The following is a 17,597-nucleotide window of genomic DNA, read 5'->3' as shown; positions in this document are numbered from 1 at the left end:
TAGGTTATCATTTCGAATCCGCTCCTGGGGTTTTGAAATCGCTTTCAGTAGACGAGTCCCTTGGGCATACATAAAACAATGACCTTTAGTTTCACTCCATCACCAACATAATTGGAACAACAATAGCCCTGTTCAAAAAACAAAACAAAAAAAAAAACAAAAAAAAAGGCTGACTCCTGTTTGCTTCATGAAGTGGCATCAACAAGCGGACAATGGCTTTGCATGCTGGTCTGGCTGCGGCACGGTTCTAGCAGTACTCCTCTCTCCTATTCAGCACATTGAATAATATCCACGCTTCCAGAGACTGACTGAATGACTGACATGGCTGAGCAGCACAAAGAAAAGGCAGATAGGGAGAAAGGAGCTTGGGGGAAAAGCCTGATGGCTGCACATTTCCAGTCAGCTGGTAGGTAGTTGAAGAGGGGGGGCGTGGGGCTCTGCTGTTTGTGTTGTTTTGTTATCGGTCAAATGCCACTGGGTCAAAATAAATACAAACACCATCAACCATCAGCTGAGAAATGGCTGAGCTGATGTGTTTTTGTAATTGTGAGGGAGGGAGGGAGGGAGGGAGGGAGGGAGGGAGGGAGGGAGGGATAAATATATATATATACCCTTGAGGTTATTGGCTTGGCAGTACCTGAATGGAATGTTGGCAGTCTACAGTGGGTCATGAATGGAAATACAGTCAGGAGGGACAGAGAGACAGGCAGGCACACAGACAGGCTAAATTACACTTTAAACTCAGCAGAGGCTGATCAGTAGATCTTTTTATAGACACGGGGAACGATAGGATGACTATCACAACAAAAGTGTGCGTGTGTAGCAGGTAAACAGAACAACAATAAAAACAGAGCCAGTGATGAAACTGTGATCGATCCTGTGACGCTATGACCCATAAGGGGGCATTTTCCATCATAAACCTAAGCCATTGGAGTTGATATCGAATACTCTAACCCAATGAGTTTTGTTAAATGTTAAATGTAAGCGTGCCTTTGCAACATAAATAGCGGAGTTGATCACACAAGTTACGTTTGCTGAGACCCCCAACTTAAAATACTGTTTTGGACAGAAAAGGAATGCGTCTCATTGACTCATTTCCCAGTGTGCCTTTTGGCAAGTTGTATTCTACTTTATTTTTGTCAATTTACTTGTCAGGGGCAAGTTTCCATTTAAAACACATATTTCTGAGTCTAAAATACAATTAATTTAACCAGATATAGCAAAAAAGTATATGGATTTGTTTAAACCATTAGTGAGATTGTTGTACATGATTTTCTGTTCTGTGGTTATTATTTTTTAAACACTGTCTGGTCAATTAATTGGATCATGGCTGAAACTGGAAAGGATTCAAAGATACAACATCAACACACTTGTCTCAAACAAATTAGAATATCAGCCATCTGTTAATAACAAAATCATTTCCAAAGTTTAGCAAACATCTAATATGTTTCATAGTTCCTCCTACGTAAAACGTATAGTTCAGCTGATGATATCTTTAAATGTTTAAGTTGAGAGGACCTGTAATCAAAAGTTCAGTCACTTGAAAAAGCAAAAATGTACAGTGTACATAGTGCACTACTTTTGACCAGAGCCTATGGTCTAAGCCGTATTCCATTTGGTATGCGTCCTAGACCATGCAGAACAGCTGGAGTTTGAATACTGTATGTGGATTTACAACAGTACAATACACAGTGTACAGTTTAGAAGGGTGGATAACTGGACTGAATATAAATGTGGTCCCTGTCATTAGGTGATAACTCTGGCATTTCCAGTCAGAAAGCCCTGGCTTCGTGAAATTGGCAAAGAAGTTATGTAATTTGTTAGGAGTGGAGAAGAGACCTCATTGTTCACGATGGAAGAGGAGTCAGAAATTGCTCAACACTTTCAACCCATTTCCCTTCCCTGTTTCCAACCCAACACACACTTAATATAAAGCAAAGACAAAGAACGCAATATTACAATACATGAAGCTAAACACCTCCTGTCACCAACCAAGGTGGTCTGAAATTGTATTAATATACAGTGCCTTCAGATTCACCTCTGACTTTTTTCACATTGTGTTGTGTTACAGCCTGAATTTAAAATGGATTCCATTTAGATGTTTTTTTTGTCAAAGTTACAAATTAATAAAATATAATAAAATAAAACATGAAAAGCGGAAATAAGTCAATAAGTATTCAACCCTTTTTGTCATGGCCTAAATAAGTTCAGGACTAAAAATGTGCTTAAATAAGTCACGTAATATGTTGCATGGACTCACTGAGTGCAATAATAGTGTTTAACATGATTTTTGAATGACTACCTTGAATCACTACACACCACACATACAATTTTCGGTAAGGTCTAAGGCTGTTGCAGTGACAGTATTACCAACACACTGGCGGTCATGAAGGCAGTCAAATTCCATGTGACCGTTTAGTCACGGTAATTAGGCTTCTCCAAGCTACTTTCCTAATATTAAGCACATTGTTTATCTTTACAACAGGAGGATATGCAGAAAAATGATGCAGAAAAATTAATCCATGCTTTTGTCACTTCTAGGTTAGACTACTGCAATGCTCTACTTTCCGGCTACCCGGATAAAGCACTAAATAAACTTCAGTTAGTGCTAAATACGGTTGCTAGAATCCTGACTAGAACCAAACAATTTGATCATATTACTCCAGTGCTAGCCTCTCTACACTGGCTTCCTGTCAAAGCAAGGGCTGATTTCAAGGTTTTACTGCTAACCAACAAAGCATTACATGGCTTGCTCCTACCTATCTCTCTGATTTGGTCCTGCCGTACATACATACAAGTACACTACGGTCACGCAGGCCTCCTAATTGTCCCTAGAATTTCTAAGCAAACAGCTGGAGGCAGGGCTTTCTCCTATAGAGCTCCATTTTTATGGAACGGTCTGCCTACCCATGTCAGAGACGCAAACTCGGTCTCAACCTTTAAGTCTTTACTGAAGACTCATCTCTTCAGTGGGTCATATGATTGAGTGTAGTCTGGCCCAGGAGTGGGAAGGTGAACGGAAAGGCTCTGGAGCAACGAACCGCCCTTGCTGTCTCTGCCTGGCCGGTTCCCCTCTTTCCACTGGGATTCTCTGCCTCTAACCCTATTACAGGGGCTGAGTCACTGGCTTGCTGGGGCTCTCTCATGCCATCCCTGGAAGGGGTGCGTCACCTGAGTGGGTTGATTCACTGATGTGGTCATCCTGTCTGGGTTGGCGCCCCCCCTTGGGTTGTGCCATGGCAGAGATCGTTGTGGGCTATACTCAGCCTTGTCTCAGGATGGTAAAGTTGGTGGTTGAAGATATCCCTCTAGTGGTGTGGGGGCTGTGCTTTGGCAAAGTGGGTGGGGTTATATCTTTCCTGTTTGGCCCTGTCCGGGGGTGTCCTCGGATGGGGCACCCCCGGACAGGGCCAGACGCACAAGCATTTTGCTACACTTGCATTAACATCTGCTAACCATGTGTATGTGACAAATACATTTGATTTGATTTGATACTGCCATGTGCGCATTGCTGCGCTTATAATGTGAAGAAATAGCCTAATAGTTTATAAATATTTGAATCTAGGGTGCGTTACGGCCACAAAGGGGATGCTGCCGTGAAATTCAAGGCATTATCAAGTGCTTGTCAAATTGTGAATGAGAGACTATTCAAGTGTACAGCCTGAGCAAAAAACAAAATGCCTTTTTCAAATCATCATTAGGGTCTCGTCACGCAGCCTTACAATGTATTACAAAACATATCGCCCAGCATTTGTAGAACAACTAAAATAACATTTATTAACTCTACATTTAGCTTATAGGAGTACCTACTTCTTTGTTAAGCGCTCAACGCAGAATAGCCGCATGTGCGCACTCCCTCAAATCGTTTGGAGAAAATATATATATATTTTTTCAGCTGTGTTCAATTGTATTCTTCATACTATAAAATAATGACATGGGATTCTAAGCAAATCTTGTCTGCTAAATGAACAAGTGTTGCCCACAGGCATTTGGCATAGCCAGATCAGGACCTAACATAAGGACAACTCAGAGTATGCTATTCTTTTCTTCTGAAATAGATGACATTTTGTTCATGTCATGCTTCTTTAGAACTATCTAAAATAAACAATGGATTTATTGTGAAGGTGTAGGCTATATTACATGGATTTATTAGACTTTTTTAAATGTCTGCATCAGTGGCTTGTGTGGAAGCCAGGCAATGCTAAATGTGTTGGTTAATTAACGGTCAATTACCGTGAGACCGACAGTTATTTGCTTGACAATCACCGGCTGACAAAATTCTGTAACTGCCACAGCCCTAGTAAGGTCCCTCAGTTGAGTGGTGGATACAACCACAAAGACCAGGGAGGTTTCCCAATGCTCACGCAAAGTAGGGCACCCTATCGGTAGAAGGGTAAATAAAAAAATAAGCAGACATTGAATATCCCTTTGAGCATGGTGAAGTTATTAATTACACTTTGGATGGTGTATCACTATACCCAGTCACTACAAAGATACAGGCGTCCTTCCTAACTCAGTTGCTGGAAAGGAAGGAAACCGCCCAAGGATTTCAACATGAGGCCAATGGTGACTTCATAACAGTTACAGTGTTTCATTGCTGTGATAGGAGAAAGCTAAGGATGGATCAACAACATTGTAGTTACGCCACAATACTAACCTAACTGACACTGAGTGAAAATAAGGAAGCCTGCGCAGAATAAAAAATATTCCAAGACATGCATCCTGTTTGAAACAAGGCACTAAAGTAATACTGCAAAAAACATGGTAAAGCAATTCACTTTTTGTCCTGAATACAAAGTGTTATGATTGGGGAAAATCCAATACAACACATTACTGAGTACCACTCTCCATATTGTCAAGCATAGTGGTGGCTGCATCATGGTTTGGCAAACCTTGTAATCGTTAAGGACTGGGGAGTTGAAACGGAATGGAGCTAAGCACAGGCAAAATCCCTGAGGAAAACCTTGTTCAGTTTGCTTTCCACCAGACGCTGGGAGATGAATTCATCTTTCAGCAAGACAATAAACTGAAACACAAGGCCAAATATATACGAGAGTTGTTGACCAAGACGACAGTGAATGTTCCTGAGTGGCCGAGTTTTGACTTTAATCCGCTTGAACATTTTTGGCAAGACCTGAAAATGGTTGTCTAGCACTGATCAACAACCAATTTGACAGAGCTTGAATCATGTTGAAATGAATAAAATGGGCAAATGTTTGCTTGCCAACCTATTCCAGTCAGAATAGTTTTTTGGTATTTGCTAGATGTTAGACATGATATTGTCATTGATTGTACGCATCTGGACCCTCCTGGACTCATATAGCAAGGCCAATGACAGCAGCTATTAAACCACATGAAACAGAGCAGAACAACCGTTGGTTGGAGTACAGAAACCACAATCCTAAGGGCACAATGAGACAGAGAGAGAGAGAGAGAGAAGGTAACAACAACATTGGTTTTGATCATCCGTATCTTTTTATTACCAAAACGCGAGGATCTCAGACTCATGTGATTTCATTTACATTTCAAATGCAGTCAAATTGGTGTGAATATAAAGTCCAGAATGAAACTATACTATAATTACATTTGATCGGTGCTTTAAGAGGCGTTATGCTGCAGGACATGCCCAAGTTGGTAATACACACCACAAGCACTGGAAGAGAGTCAAATTAAATCCAGTTCACACTGGTTGGAACGGTAAAACTAATGTGTGAGTTATGTTCCAGGTTAAATTAATATTGACTCTTACATGCACACTCATGGTTTCCCATAATGTGGTCTAAAGAAGAAAATAGTATATAGATTTCCATTAATATAACACTGTGAAAAACTGTATGTCTTTGTGAGCCAATAATAGACTGACAATTACTGCTAAGAGGACCCATAACCCCAAAGTGAACTTCATTTTCCATGCCATGGGATACAAAACAACCAGGATGCAATCTAAAATCGTAGTAGCGTATTGAATTCTATTTAAAATGACAGCATGCTATTATATGTCTTGTCTTCTGCTCTCAGAACATGGACATTGAAACCAGTCACCAGATACACTTACCTTAACATTTCACTCAATAGCTGAGCTAAACTTCAACCTTGGCTTTAGCCTGTCCTGTTTCTACCATGTCCGTGTTCCGAGAGCAGAAGACAAGGTTGAAGTTTAGCTATTGAGTGAAATGTTACGGTAAGCGTATCAGGTGACTGGTTCTTTGGTGATGATTCAGTCAATGTGACTTGTTTTAGGAAACTAGGCGTATGTCGCACGTCACTACTTCACAGGAGAGGTATTTGGACGTAAACATAATTAAAAAAAAATCAAAATGTGTTTTTTTGCTAGAAATTCCTTCAGGAACATGTCAATTCTCATGTGCCTTAATAACAAACTTGTATCCATCCATAAGTGATGTATAAAAATAGTTAAATTACGAGCCTAGTTGGTTTAGCCATGGAAAAAGACAGGAACCTTCCCGCTAGCCATGATTGGCTGAGATAATGGATCGGCTAAACATACCGGGAGATGAGTTTGGATTGGTCGGCCATGTAGCATGCGTATGTCTATAACGTGAGCTGCTCAGTATATGTTGATAGTCCTTTCTACCGCGCCATTTTTGACAGATATAACGTTAGCCATCGAGAAGTACACAAGTTGTTCTACTTTTCTCAACAACATTGATGCCCTGAATTTAGCAGGTGCTATTGACAGATCAGTTGGAAAAAGTGATGGGCTACTTTCTGCGCACCCCAGTCAGTGTGAACCGGAGTGACTTGACACAATGCTGTCCAAACAAGATGTAGCTACAAACAAAACTGAGTTAAATGGTTCCAGTCTGCAGTGAAGCGTTCATCCAAGTATAAGGGAAAGAGTCTAGCTACATTTTCAGATATTATAAGTTTGTAATTTGGTCAGAAAGTAATTTTCATTGCTAGTTAAAGCGTTCTGTTAGCTGTACGTCTAGACAATAGCGACCCATCCACTTAGCTAGATGTGGCTGAGGGGTGGTTATAGCATTTCCTTCACATGACCTATCAATTTAGTCAAGTGTGTCGGGTAAGCGTCATCTAATAATTATACAATATTTTTTATCTGGACACTTTCTGTTTTTGATACTGCTACTACGCAAGTAACCGTTTCACTGTACTGTTTACACATTGTGTATCCTGTGCATATGACACAACAAAAAGTTTTTATTTGATATAATGTGTGTTTACCAGAGATGGTAATGTGAAGAATAACATGACCTGCACCAAAGTCAGACTAGGATATAGGCCAAGGACTGGATAAAGTGTATTTTTATCGGGAGGTTTCCTCACTGTAGGCTACGACTTTTACCATTTTTAGTCTTGAAACCTTTGTTTTTTTTACTAAACTACTCACTCTGTTTAGCACATGGCCTTACGTGTGCATCCTTTTAAGAAATGGGTGGGGCTAAGGCTTAAGAGGATGTGAACGATCCTGAATGGGTGTAGACAAAGAAGAGCTCTCCAGGAGGTGCACCAAAACATTCAAGGGGCGTTTTCTCAAAAGTGGGGTGACAAGTTTATCAACTTTCAAAGCAGAATTACTTTCCCATTGTTCCTCAACTGCAGTAAATGATATACCATCTTCTAGCTCTGAGTCTCTACTTTTATCCAATGTAAAAAACTATTTCAAATGTTGCTACGTAATACCGAATCGAGGTGGTCGGTCACAAACGTATACAGTAAAGTTGACATTAGTATTGGCTATGGCACAGTAGTGTATGTTGTATTTGTTGTTTTTATGCTTCAGAGCTGCTGCAGTCTGCCCCATTGGCAGTGGAGGGGTACTGGTACAGAGGGTTTGGGAAGGACAGTTTGGCATCTCTCCGGACTGGACCCTGCAGAACACACACACAGCATTACAATTTGACAGAGAGACAGTGAGACAGTTGGCAGACAGGTCAACAAGAGATGGAAGCCTACCTCCCACTCCGCATCCCTCCTCCAGGGGTAGACACTGATGGGAAGCCCAGGACCCTCCCTAGTCTTGGGGTTAAGTCTAGGGCAAGTTCCCAGACCGAGGAGCTGAAGGGAGAGAAATAGTGAGAGACAATAGAGGAACTACCTTTGTCTCTGATCACTCAACCCATACCTCGGACTTGTTTTTCATTTCTAAAGGTTGCTCTTTATACAGAGTGAGCTCATGATAACATTTCACTGTGAGTAACTCAATCCTCTTTTTCCTTGGTCAAATAGGCTGTGTCTCAAATGCCATTATTCCCTCTATAGTGCATCACTATTGACCAGGCCCATAGGGCTCTGATCAAAAGTAGTCCACTATATCGGGAATAGGGTGCCATTTGAGCGACAACCATAGACTCCTCTCCTGTCCACTTCTCTGTGGATAAAGTGAGTGTTGCTCGCTGTATGAAGCCTGTGTGATTGAGGTACCCTCTGTGTTACCCTCCTGCGCACACACTGAGCACACACACGCACATGCACATATACACACACGCGCGCACGGACACAGAGAGACAAATGCGCGCACGCCAGCGCACACGCGTGCAATGCTGTGACCCCCGTCATCGACACTGTGACAGTGATGACTCTCACAATCACTCCCGCTTTTACTACCGCTCAATGCTCAGTAACACACACGCACACACACAAATATAAACACACTTCAGAAAATGACAGCCATCTCCTGAGCGAAATTGCTGTGATGGCATCTACTCCCCTGCAGGGTACCTACTCAGTGGTGGTAGAGGAGAGAATGATTGCACACACACACGCACGCACACGCACGCACGTGCACGCACGTGCACACATGCGTATCATTGAAGAAGCGGAGGTGTAGGGCTTTGCAGACATTCCACTGACCACAATTACAATCACGTCTGAGAAAGATGTCATCCACCCACACACAAACTAAATGAGTATCTAATGAATTCTAGATCATATGGTTTAAGAACAATACATTTTATATGAGAGCTTGATTGTCATTGAACAGAGAAAGGGGGTGTGCTAACCTCTGCCCTCCAATCAAAGGCTGGGTTGTCCTTCAGGTCACGTTTGCTGTGGAAGCAGACAAAAATTGGATTCGTATTTTTCTGTAACAGTAATAATAATAACAGCAACAACAGCAATAATGGGGCAGCAGGTAGCCTGGTGGTTAGAGCGGTAGGCCAGTAACCGAAAGGTTGCTGGATCGAATCCCCAAGCTGACAAAGGTCAAAATCAAGACAGATCACACAGGTGTTTGAGTGAAATCACAGTATTTTCCGACGTCATTCATGAAAGCAACGTCATAACCATCCCCATTAATAACATCCTAACCAGTGACTTACTTCAAAGAGTGTCTCTTTAGGAATACAAACAGGACACAGACAGCAATACCAAGAATCAGCAGGGTCAGTCCAATGGCTATGCCAGCATACACAGTCTCTATGGGTGAGACAAATACATGGATTGACAATCAATAAACACCCCAGAGACTCACACAGTCTTACGGTACATAAAGGGGGTTGCAACATTCTGGTAAGTTTCCCAAAGTTCCTAGGTTATCCTGAAATCCTGGTTGGAGGATTCTTGTATATCCTGCTTATTCCCTCCTGAGACCGGAAAACTTCCAACTGCGATTGATGGAAAAAGTTACCAGAATTGTGCAACCCTAAGTTCATATAATAATAGGGTATGTCCATATTACCTAGTCCAGGATCCTCTGGCAGGGCCGTTGAGATTGAGGAAGAGGGAGAGGGCTTTGGTCTCACATGGCAACGGTTTCCTGTCCAACCATCCTGGCACCTGGAAAGGGTTAAGATTAAGGTGAAGGGAGAACCGGCCACCTCTTCCCTCCATTCTACTGGCCAGTCACTTGATAACAAGATGGATGGATTTGCTACCAATGGGACTATCGAAACTGAAATATTCTCTGCTTTTCTGAAACGTGGCTCTCTGTCAAGATACCCCCCTATGGCTATCCAACTCGATGGATTCTCCATTCACCATGCCGACCAGACAGTGGAGTCTGGGAAAATTGAGGGGGGAGTGAGCTGCCTCTTCATCAACAACAACTGGTGTGTTGACTCGAGTGCGGTAGAAGTCAAATAGAAGTGTCGACCCATTGTTCACCTGTCTTGGAATAGCTGATGGTCAAATGCTGGCCCTTTTACCACACGAGGGAGTTTTCAGCTGTTGTATACATTCCCCTTTAGGACAAGACAAATAACACATCTGGCACTTAAGAAACTGTACAAGGCTACAACCATCCAGAGGCTGCTTTTCTGGTTGCCTGCGATTTTAATTCAGCATCATTAAGACATTTCCATCCACTAGGGGTGACACAGTCTAGAGCACTGTTTTTCTACCCACAAGCAAGCATACAAGGCCCTCCCTCGGCCGCCGTTCGGCAAATCAGATCACGACTCCGTACTCTTGCTTCCTGTTTTCAAGCGGAAGCTCAAACAGGAATTACCCGTGACTTGCATTGTTGAGAAATGGTCTCCAGAATCAGAGATTATGCTACAGGACTGCTTTGCTAGCGCTGATTGGAATATGTTTCGGTACTCTGCTGATAACATCGACAAGCTAACCACCTCCGTCACCGGCTTCATTAGGAAATGCATCGGCAACGTTGTCCAAATAGGATCGGGCTACCACACACAGAGCTATCGCAGGACGACCCTGAGGCTACGGCTGAGGACAGGAACAAGTACAAGAAGTCCCACTATGACCTCCACAAAGTCATCAAACGAGCAAAAGGACAATATAGGCCGCAGGGCCCCATGGTATTCCAGGGTGCATTTTCAGAGCATGTGCAGAACAGCTGGTATATTCACAGTCATTTTTCAACCTCTCCTGGTCCCAGTCTGTAATCTCCACATCTTTTAAGATTTACCACTATCAGCCCTGTTCCCAAGAACTCTAAGGCTTGATACTATCTGTAATAGTGAAGGGCTTTGAGAGGATGGTTATGGCACACATCAACTCCATCCTCCCAGCCAGCCTAGACCCACTCCAATTTTCATACCGTCCCAACAGATCCATCGATGAAGCAATCTCAACTGCACTCCACACTGCCCTCACCCACCTAGATACGAGGAATACCTATGTGAGAATGCTGTTCATTGACTACAGCTCAGCATTCAATACCATTGTCCCCTCCAAGCTCGTCACCAAGCTTAGGACCCTGGGACTGAACACCTCCCTCTGCAACTGGATTCTGGACTTCCTGACAGGCTGCCCCCAGGTGGCGAGGGTAGGCAACATCACCTCCACCACGCCGACACTCAACACTGGGGCCCCACGGGGGTGTGTGCTTAGACCCCTCCTGTACTCTCTGTTCACCCACGACTCCAACACCGCCATCAAGTTTGGTGATGACACGACGGTGGTAGGCCTGATCACCGGCGTCCATGAGACAGCCTAGAGGGAGGAGGTCAAGTTCCTCGGTGTCCAAATCCCTAAGAGCTTAAAATAGTCCGCACAGTCGTGAATAAGGCGCGACAGCACCTCTTCCCCCTTAGGAGGTTGAAAGGGTAAGGCATGGGCCCTCAAATCCTCAAAACGTTCTACAGCTGTACCATTGAAAGCACCTTGACTGACTGCATCACTGCTTGGTATGGCAATAGGACCGCCCTCGATCGCCTGGCACTACAGAGGGTGGTGTGGACAGCCCTGACATCCAGGACCTCTCTATCAGGCGGTGTGAAAGGAAGGCCCAGAAAATCGTTAAAAACTCCAACCACCCAAGCCATAGACTGTTCTCTCTGTTTCCCCATGGCAGGCGGTACCAGTGCATCAAGTCTGACGGCTTCTATCCCCATGCCATAAAATTGCTGAATAGCTAATAAAAGGGCTACAAGGACTATCTGAGTTGACCTTTAGTATTTTATTCTCTCTGCACACTCACAGGGTCATACACACTACTCACACTGATACTCCAACACACACACACACACACACACACACACACACACACACACACACACACACACACACACACACACACACACACACACACACACACACACACACACACACACACACACACACACACACATAATATGTACATACATTAATACTGACCCTACACATACCCACTCACATACAATCATCATATAATCTACTGCTACTGTTTATCATATTTTTTTATTTATTTCACCTTTATTTAACCAGGTAGGCTAGTTGAGAAAAAGTTCTCATTTGCAACTGCAACCTGGCCAAGATAAAGCGTAGTAATTCGACACATACAACAACACAGAGTTACACATGGAATAAACAAAACATACAGTCATATCCTGATGTCTAGTCACCTTACCCCCTATACATATTTACCTCTATCACTCCAGTATCCCTGCACATCAGAAATATGTACTGGACTTGATCCTGTATACAGTGTTCTTCTTCTTTCTTCTTTCTATATATTTTTTTCTATATATTGTTTAGTTTAACCTCGTTATCTTTAGTATTACGTTGTTATTGACTACTGCATTGTTGTTGTTTTTACATTTTTTTTAAACCTTTATTTAACTAGGCAAGTCAGTTAAGAACAAATTCTTATTTTCAATGACGGCCTAGAAACAGTGGGTTAACTGCCTGTTCAGGTGCAGAACGATAGATTTGCACCTTGCCAGCTCGGGGATTTGAACTTGCAACCTTTCGGTTACTAGTCCAACGCTCTAACCACTAGGCTACCCTGCCGGTTAGAGCTTTCAAGCAAGACATTTCACTGTGCTTGTCACACTGAATGACCACACTGAACGAACGAACACGGGCTTGGAAGAAAGTAAGGAGGTGCGCCTCCTCAACGGAAAACAATGTCCTTCTTATATGGAGAATCCTACAGTACGAGTAGACTGAACAAGGAGCTTCATTCAGACACCTCAGTTGAGTGATTAGGGTGTCTCTCCATGGCACCACCTTTGAGAAAACAACACATCCATTCAGGACTTCTCTTCCAAGTCCACATCTGCTTAATGCCATGGCTAGTTTAAGGGGGAGACATGTGGGGTAGACATGGGATTTTCTAATGCAAAACAAACATTCCTGGACAAAACATACTGCTTGCATTAAGTTGTGTTATATTCTCATTCCGAAGGGTCTCTTTGCATATTGTGTGGCAGGCTGGCCAGGACTGTAGGCTGGGCTCTGGTCCAGCTTCTCGGAGGATCCTGCCCAGAGGACCAACATGACCTGCTAAGTCCGAACCTCTGACTCTCTGACATACATAGGCCCCAGGCACCACTACATGCTGGGGTCAGCACTGCACAGCACTGCACAGTCTGTTATATAATCATGAACGAGAGAGTGAGAGAAAGAGAGAAATGGGAAAGGGGCAGCAAGAGATTAAGCACGGGAGGGAGGATGAGAAACAGGAAAGAGGAGAGCAAAGAGAGAGAAAGGTGAGGGAGGGGGAGAGAGAGAGGGGAAAGGGAGGTGAGGGAAATAGACAGTATTTTTACTGCCAAACACCAGTGAAGTATCACCTCCCCAGAGTTTGGCCGATTTAAAAAATGTGGAACCATTTGCATCTCAATGTGACATTCACATAGCATTGTGGGAAAAGACACATAATATATTCCAGTCAGGTATGTGGCTTTGGAGTGCAGGTACCAGGAAGAATGTGAAATGCCAGGTAGTAGTCAACATTAAAGAGATAGTTCACCCAAATTACAGTAGTCAGGTAAACAAAGTCAGGTAAGCAAAACCATGGATTGCTCTCTTATATTGTCCATGGATTGCTGTCTTATCTTGTCCATGGATTGCTCTCTTATCTTGTCCATGGATTGCTCTCTTATCTTGTCCATGGATTGCTCTCTTATCTTGTCCATGGATTGCTGTCTTATCTTGTCCATGGATTGCTCTCTTATTGTCACGTTCTGACCTTTATTTCCTGTGTTTTGTATTTAGTTAGTATGGTCAGGGCGTGAGTTGGGTGGGCAGTCTATGTTTGTTTTTCTAGGTTTTGGGAATTTCTATGTTTCGGCCTAGTGTGGTTCTCAATCAGAGGCAGGTGTCATTGGTTGTCTCTGATTGAGAATCATACTTAGGTAGCCTGGGTTTCACTGTGTGTTTGTGGGTGATTGTTCCTGTCTCTGTCTTTGCACCAGATAGGACTGTTTTGAGTTTTCACATTGCTTGTTTTTTTTGTAGTCCGTTGTTCATGTGTACCTTAACGTATTAAAAAGAACCATGGACAATTACCACGGCGCGTATTGGTCCTCTGATCCGTTTCGCCTCTCCTCTTCGGAAGAAGAGGAGGAAATTCATTACACTTATCTTGTCCATGGATTGCTGTCTTACCTTGTCCATGGATTGCTGTCTTATCTTGTCCATGGATTGCTGTCTTATCTTGTCCATGGATTGCTGTCTTATATATTGTCCATGGATTGCTGTCTTACCTTGTCCATGGATTGCTGTCTTATCTTGTCCATGGATTGCTGTCTTATCTTGTCCATGGATTGCTGTCTTATATATTGTCCATGGATTGCTGTCTTACCTTGTCCATGGATTGCTGTCTTACCTTGTCCATGGATTGCTGTCTTATCTTGTCCATGGATTGCTGTCTTATCTTGTCCATGGATTGCTGTCTTATCTTGTCCATGGATTGCTGTCTTATCTTGTCCATGGATTGCTGTCTTATCTTGTCCATGGATTGCTGTCTTATCTTGTCCATGGATTTCTGTCTTATCTTGTCCATGGATTGCTGTCTTATCTTGTCCATGGATTGCTGTCTTATCTTGTCCATGGATTGCTGTCTTATCTTGTCCATGGATTGCTGTCTTATCTTGTCCATGGATTGCTGTCTTATCTTGTCCATGGATTGCTGTCTTATCTTGTCCATGGATTTCTGTCTTATCTTGTCCATGGATTGCTGTCTTATCTTGTCCATGGATTGCTGTCTTATCTTGTCCATGGATTTCTGTCTTATCTTGTCCATGGATTGCTGTCTTATCTTGTCCATGGATTGCTGTCTTATCTTGTCCATGGATTGCTGTCTTATCTTGTCCATGGATTGCTTACAGGCTAAGGAATTTAGTCATTTGGGTGAACGTTCCCTTTTATGCTGACATCAGCAGGTAGCTATAGTAAGTATATTGCCTCATGTTTAGACTAGGCGTTCTATCGAATACAGAATACTTTATTGAAGATTTCACAGCGGTTAACTACCACTTGTCTTGCATGTCGTCAACTCTTTCCCTTCAATATCTCAAGTTCTAGTTCCTTAGCTCCTTAGCCCAGTATGTGGTTTGTGTAAGATAAAAAAAATGTGTGTGTGTGTGTGGTGGGCGACCACAAAGAGTTGGAGTTGAACTCCACACGGGGTCACGCTAGCCTCCCTAAATCCAACGGATGAATCTAATGTGAAGGTCCCTTCGCTCTAGACAATTTGCGGTGGGGGAACGTTCAAATATTGACCAGCGAGTGTCCATTGCAAAATCCCTCTGGGAACGTTCTGGGAACGTTGTGCTAGTCCGTGGCGGATAAATGAGAGGTGAGCTCCCTTCTAAAATCCGTCTGGGATAAACCGAGATTCCCCCATGGTCTGCCGAGCATGTCTTTTCCAGGGTTGGAAACAAGACTGATGGGATTTCCATGTTTTAAGGCAGAGAGAGAGAGAGCTAGAGAGAGAGAGAGAGAGCTAGAGAGAGAGAGAGAGAGCTAGAGAGAGAGCTAGAGAGAGCTAGAGAGAGAGAGAGAGAGAGCTAGAGAGAGCTAGAGAGAGAGCTAGAGAGAGCTAGAGAGAGAGCTAGAGAGAGCTAGAGAGAGAGAGCTAGAGAGAGAGCTAGAGAGCTAGAGAGAGAGCTAGAGAGAGCTAGAGAGAGAGCTAGAGAGAGAGCTAGAGAGCTAGAGAGAGAGAGAGAGAGAGAGAGAGAGAGAGAGCTAGAGAGAGAGCTAGAGAGAGAGCTAGAGAGCTAGAGAGAGCTAGAGAGAGAGAGCTAGAGAGAGAGCGATAGAGAGAGAGAGAGAGCGATAGAGAGAGAGAGAGAGAGAGATAGATATGTAATAGCATCCACTGTATATCATATGTATGGCAGGGGGGTTTGTGTGTTGTGAGTGTGTGCATGTGTGTGTGTGTCCATGTGAATGCATGTTTGCAGTACTCATACTCACATGCACATTGGCCCATGCCTCTCCACATGGCACTCTCCGTGATGCAGACAGTATCTCGGAGGGCATTCTGCAACGAGGCCAAACATGTGTTTCAACAACACCCCTCTATCATCGTACAGAGCCAGTTGAGACCAGGGCAACGTCCCAAATCACACCCCATTCCCTTTGTAGTGCACTTCTTTTGATGGGGCCCTGGTCAACATAGTGCCCTACATTAGGGTGCCATTTGGGATGCATCCCAGCTCTTTTGGTGTAAACGATTCTCCCAATCTCCTCTCAGCCCCCCCTTCTCTCCTTCTCTTGACACCACCTGTTAATCATGTCCACACCTAGGAAATGGGAAATATGATCCACGCATCCCACAATGTTTCTCTGACATCACGACATGCCTGGCAGAGAGACAGGGAATGGCCTCCGGAGAGCAAAGTGGAAAAACCTCTGAAAATGTATTTTCTGAAAAACCTCTTCAGTGAGAGTGTCAACATGTTACAGGTTTCTCCTGGACCTCTCTTCCTTCACCACTGCTTTTGTCGCTACATTTGTCTCCCTCTCTTCCCTTACAGGAACAACACATGATTTCACATATGGAAACGTGTTATTGGAACACTTCTCGAGTTCACTTGTGAAATGCACGTTTTTTCCCCCTGAAGCGATTGCTCTCCTCTCTCTCTCTCCCTCTGTGTCTCTCTCCTCACTTTCGTCTCAACAGCATTGCTTATCTGGATTGTTCAAGGTTTTGGAAATGATATCTCAGACCTGAATTCACTTCATCCTCCAATCACTGTATGGAGTGATTTGTCCAATCCCCAATCGTGTAACTCCAGGGCTGCATTTCAGGAGGATTCCAACCAAATGGGCGGTTCCGTTTGGTTCCATTTCTCGAAGGCAACAGAAAAGCTGAGGTTTTGAAGAGTGGTTTTGGCACTGCACAGAATGACCTATGAGGTGTGCTTTGAAGGCAGAATTGCTGTAGTTGAGAATGTCATTACTGCCAAAGTTGGCACATTTGACAGCCACAAATGGAACAGAGTAAAGATGGGAAAATAATAATACATTGGAAATGCAAAGATGGACCTTTAACAGTGGGAGCCAGGAGATCCCGGTAACTTTCTCAAAATTCCCAGGGTTTACAGAGATCCTTGTTGGAAGACTTCCTAAATCTGGGAATTTTCAATTTGAGAAAACCTGGGAATGTTAGTAAAGCTACTGGACCCCCCCGTCTGACAGACCATGTAACATAAGAAAAGGGGAGACAATATGAAAAACCGTTCAAGTACTGAAATTCAAACATATTGGAGGAAAGAGTCTAAGCTGAGACGTCCAGTTGGAGGACAGACGAAGATAGAGTGTGGATGTGAGAGAGAGACAAAGAGAGAGAGGGTGTGAGAGAGAGACAAAGAGAGAGAGGGTGTGAGAGAGAGACAAAGAGAGAGAGGGTGTGAGAGAGAGACAAAGAGAGAGAGGGTGTGAGAGAGAGACAAAGAGAGAGAGGGTGTGAGAGAGAGACAAAGAGAGAGAGGGTGTGA

At 43.5% G+C, this 17,597-nt stretch overlaps 1 protein-coding gene across 1 annotated transcript in view; it reads right to left on the bottom strand.

The window, feature by feature from the left end:
- Window positions 1-6,306: 6,306 nt before the first annotated feature.
- Window positions 6,307-17,597, bottom strand: part of malrd1 (MAM and LDL receptor class A domain containing 1) — a 125,573-nt gene continuing 114,282 nt past the window's right edge. Inside the window, exons 29-34 of the mRNA XM_052506099.1 lie at window positions 16,072-16,138; window positions 9,662-9,759; window positions 9,303-9,399; window positions 8,985-9,030; window positions 7,939-8,040; window positions 6,307-7,853 (exon numbers count right to left, since the gene is read on the bottom strand). Of these exons, the coding sequence (XP_052362059.1) occupies window positions 7,755-7,853; window positions 7,939-8,040; window positions 8,985-9,030; window positions 9,303-9,399; window positions 9,662-9,759; window positions 16,072-16,138 (509 nt within the window). The 3' untranslated portion in view covers window positions 6,307-7,754. The remainder of the gene's footprint in view (window positions 7,854-7,938; window positions 8,041-8,984; window positions 9,031-9,302; window positions 9,400-9,661; window positions 9,760-16,071; window positions 16,139-17,597) is intronic.

This window comes from Oncorhynchus keta, chromosome 4 (genome assembly GCF_023373465.1).
Source record: "Oncorhynchus keta strain PuntledgeMale-10-30-2019 chromosome 4, Oket_V2, whole genome shotgun sequence".
NCBI lineage: Eukaryota > Metazoa > Chordata > Actinopteri > Salmoniformes > Salmonidae > Oncorhynchus > Oncorhynchus keta.
This window is presented reverse-complemented; position numbering and strand designations above follow the sequence as displayed.